The sequence below is a fragment of the Myotis davidii genome, unplaced genomic scaffold, assembly GCF_000327345.1.
Source record: "Myotis davidii unplaced genomic scaffold, ASM32734v1 scaffold461, whole genome shotgun sequence".
NCBI lineage: Eukaryota > Metazoa > Chordata > Mammalia > Chiroptera > Vespertilionidae > Myotis > Myotis davidii.
Genome location: NW_006295825.1, coordinates 3,434,273 through 3,438,552, shown reverse-complemented (window position 1 = coordinate 3,438,552; position 4,280 = coordinate 3,434,273). Strand labels below are relative to the sequence as shown.

At 51.2% G+C, this 4,280-nt stretch overlaps 1 protein-coding gene across 1 annotated transcript in view; it reads right to left on the bottom strand.

Moving 5' to 3' along the window:
• CA12 (carbonic anhydrase XII) overlaps window positions 1-1,103 on the bottom strand; it is a 54,603-nt gene extending 53,500 nt beyond the window's left edge. The window contains exon 1 of the mRNA XM_015568548.1: window positions 830-1,103. Coding sequence (XP_015424034.1) covers window positions 830-914 — 85 coding nt within the window. The 5' untranslated portion in view covers window positions 915-1,103. The remainder of the gene's footprint in view (window positions 1-829) is intronic.
• Between the last annotated feature and the right edge of the window lie 3,177 nt (window positions 1,104-4,280).

Sequence of the window (4,280 nt, the reverse complement as noted above, 5' to 3'; positions counted from 1 at the left end):
CAGCCCCAGCCCGGAGTCTCCAGCCAGGTCCACCCACCGCCTCTTCCCACCTCCGTCCGCACCCTCAGCTCCAGCCTCAGGGTTCAGGGCCCTAATTACACTCAGAAATAAGGTGTGTGTGCTCATCTGTGCGCGTATCCACACAGACACACAGACACACACACACACACACACACACACACACGTTTAGGACAGTTTTTCCTGGAGAAAAACAATGATTAAGGATGGGATGCATCATCCCTTTGACTTGCAGGTAAAACCCAATGGCGAGGAGTCTCTCCTCCCGAGTAAAGTGCCCAGCTCGCCACACCAGGTTCACACAGAGCGGGTACTGCAGAATTCACTGCCATGTTTCCCCCCAGCAGCTACGAACCCAAGGTTTTCTCCGGAAGACACCCGACTTCACCTGATTTTGCTCCCTCCCAACCGGCTCCGGTGGGAGGCTTCTGCCCTGGAGCCACTGCAAACCCTTCCCGCCGCGACCCTGCTCAGGATGCCACAGTCCCCTTCCCATCGCGCAGCATTTAAAATCCCGGTTCCCGGGCCCAGTGAGCAAGTTCCCAAGCAACCCCTGCGGAGCTGCAGGTGCTCCGAGAACACAGGCAAATTTCAATAGGAAGACAGTGCGTTCCAAAGGGAAACGGAGCATCCCTCCTAACTGTGCAATTGGACACGAGGCTTGTCCTTCCCTGCTCCCCCTCCCCGCTCCCCCAGGCATCGCCCACCCCTCAATTATTTTACTTTATCATTTACAAGCCCCGCAGGAAGTCCCTCAGTCCAGGGGTGGCTGAGCGCTCCGGGACGGTCAGGAAAGAGGCAGAAACTTTACCGTTGAGTGGGGCTGTGCTGGAAAGCTGCTCCTTTAAGATCAAGAGCAGGAGGACGGCCGCCGCGCGCAGGCTGCTGTGGGGCATCTTTGGTGGCTCCTGCGGGGCCGGCGCGGACTGCCCTGGGCTCCGCTCCTTCCCAATCCGGTCGCCGGGCTGGGACCAGGGAGCGCGCGCGGGGACCGCCACACCGGGCACGGGCACCGCCACCACGTGCGCGCAGCGCGGGCGCGAGCTCGGCCAGCACGTCTGTGCTTTGCGCTCCTGGCTCCCTGCGGGCTGCTTTTATGGAGCAGCTCCGTGATGTCACGTGCGGAGGGGAAGGGCGCCCTGCCTACAGGAGGTCTGGCGTCCCAGTTCCCAGGTGAGCTGTCCTCCGGACTTCAGCCACGCTCTGTGGGGCAGTGGCCGGGGCGCTCCTCCTGAACGCGGCTGACCTGGGATCCCAGTTTTCCGTGGCAGCAGCGGATAGGCGTGGGTGCGATCAGCCCCATCCGGAGGAGTGTGTCTAGGGACTCACTCCAGTGGCCCTGCCCTTAATGAGAAGCCCCCTGAGTACCATGCCATGTGGGCAAGATCGTCCTCCAGGGCCCCAGTGGTATGTCAGCCTGGACTGGGCACCCGTTAGGGACTAGACAAGACAGCAGAGGGGCTGCATGCAAATTCAGTTTCTGTGGACTGGATAGTGCATCCTGAGAAGGTCGTACCTTTGAAATGTAGATACAGTGAAATTAATTAAGACTAGGTATGCCCAGCTGGAGTGGCTCAATTAGTTGAGTCAACCCTGTGCACCAAAAGATTGCTGGTTGGATTCCTGGTCAGGGCACATACCTGGGTTGTGGGTTCCATCCCCCCATCAGGGCATGTACGGAAAGCAATCTCTATCTTTCTCTCTCTTTCTCTGTCCCTCTCTCTCTCTGCCTCTCTTCCTCCTTCCCTCCTTTTCCCTCCCTTCCTCTCTCTAAGCATGTCCTCCAATGAGGTTAAAAAAAATAAGACTAGGTAAATAGCACAGTGGGTACAAGTGAACAGCTTTACTAAGCAATTAGATTTCCCTCTAGTATCAGGTAAGTAGACAAGGCTCGTGCTGGTTCATAATACCCATTCATTCTCTGGGAAGTGGGATGGGTCCCTTCTCTGGGTAGCAGTGGAGGGAAGGGACTTCCGTCATTTATTGAGCACCTAGTATGTGCTGAGCACAGTGATAGGTCTAAATCAGTGTCTGAGTTCTGTTTCCAGTGCATCACCTATTGCCCATGTCTGCCCACTTTCCTTACATGTCTGTATTCATTTAAATGTGTAGACATACATCTAGTTATACACATGTGGTTCTGATGCCCTTTGGATGTAGTCCATGTTCAGTTGTTAAGTCAAAGGCCTAATTAACCTGCTACCCCAATTCTCCCCAGATCTTCCTGCTGCGGTTACTGTGACTTGCTCTCCTTTTCCCCCTTGTCACTAGTGTTTTGGCTAGTGTTTTGGCTCCCTAACCCTCCGAGCGTCTCTGCACGGCTTCTGGTGCTGGGCTCAGTTTCCCTCCCGCTCCGAGAGCAGGCCTGTTCCCTTGGCTCCCTGCTGCCCACAGACATTGTTCAGGCCACATGGTGTGCTGAAGGGTGCCCACCCCAAGCCCTGGTACATGACCTCTGGTTTTGTGACCTGGTCCATCGTGCCCTCTTCTCTTGGCCACAGTGGCCTGACCAGCCCTTACCTCCCTCAGGTCTGTGCTGACCCTCAGCCTAGGTGGACTCTCGGTCTGGCCTCAGCGAACAGCGAAGTGTCTTGTCTGTGCTGGGTTCGGGGGGATAGAGAAAATTCTCTGCTGAGGGCCACCAGGAAGCATATGCCACCTGCATTTCAAGGGGTGCGATTGTTCTGTCCCTATCAGTTCAGCTATTGTTTGGGTTTATAAAGAGCTTTGAAGTCTTGCTAAGGAAGTAGTTACAATGACAATCTAGTTACAAGCACTTCCAGACCACAGTTGGCTTAGGGATGACCTTTGAAAGAGCCCTGAGTGAGCTCCCGAATGGTGAGTGGTGAGTGAGCATTTCACTTGTGGTTCTTAGCACATTCATGTCTCCGGTCTGTCACCCAGGGCTTCAGAAGGTGAATGTACTGGTGGAACGCAGGTGGGGGAGCCACTGCAATTCAGAGATGCGCATACTGGGCCCATGGAGGTGAAGTCACTCGCCCCATCTCAAGACTACTTAAAGGTAAGCAGGCCATGCATGCATTTTGTTATTCCCACTCCAGGTGTTTTCCCATGATGTCTGGCTAAACATTAGGTTCAATTTCTCCTCAAACATGCCCCTCTAAGTGTTCTCCAGGGATCCCCAGAGATGAAGAGGGTTTTTAAAAGTGGGCTGGATTTAGTGGAACAGTAAGGCAAAACTGTGAACTGGGTTTGATGGAAAGACAGTGATGGGATGTTTGCATGTTTAGATCAGAGACCTGGTTAATGAGGAAGAATGGGCAGCAATTAAATGAGAATTGAGAATATAAACTGAGGCCCATTGCCCTAATTGTTTTGGGGTAATTTTTTTCTTTAATCTCAGGGAAGCAAAGGGGAAAAGCAAACAGAAATGTATGGAATGGCCAAACTTCTGAAGTATTGAAGCTGAATGTCAAGGCCACCCCATTCCCTTCTCTAACAGCCCGAAAAGCTAATCAGCTTGAGTTTCCAACTGTGGGAACTTTTCCTGCCAGAGGCTTCATCTGAGGCTTGTGCGGCTGAACATGTACCAACTTGCTTCGCCGTCATCAGATGGGACTGTGGTCAATAAATAACCATTACTCAGTGGGTTAAGGTGGAAAGCAGACCTTCAGCTCAAAATGAAGCCATTGGCCACCCAATGACACACCCAATGACACACCCATTCAGAAGACTCTAGGGAACAGACCTTCTTTAAAATGTCACCATCTGCCCGGCAGGTGTGGCTCAGTGGTTGAGTATCAACCTATGAACCAGGTCATGGTTTGATTCCCAGTCAGGGCACATGCCCAGGTTGGGGGCTTGATCCCCAGTAGGGTGTGGCGCAGGAGGCAGCTGATAAATGATTCTCTCTTATCCTTGATGTTTCTATCTCTGTCTCCCTCTCTCCCTCTCTGAAATCAATTTTAAAATATTTAAAAAATAAAATACAATATTTGATCAGAAGAATTAATATTGTTAAAATGACCATACTACCCAAAGCAATCTACCTACAGAATCAGTGAATTTCCTGTCAAAATTTTAATGATATTTTTACAGAAATAGAACAAATAATCCTAAAATTTGTATGGAGCCACTAAAGACTCTGAATAGCCAAAGCAATCTTGAGAATGAAAAACAAAGCCAGGGATATCACACTCCTTGATTTCAAACTGTATTACAAAACTATATTAATCAAAACAGTATTGTATTGGCATCAAAACAGACATATAGATCAATGGAACAGAATAGAGATCACAGTA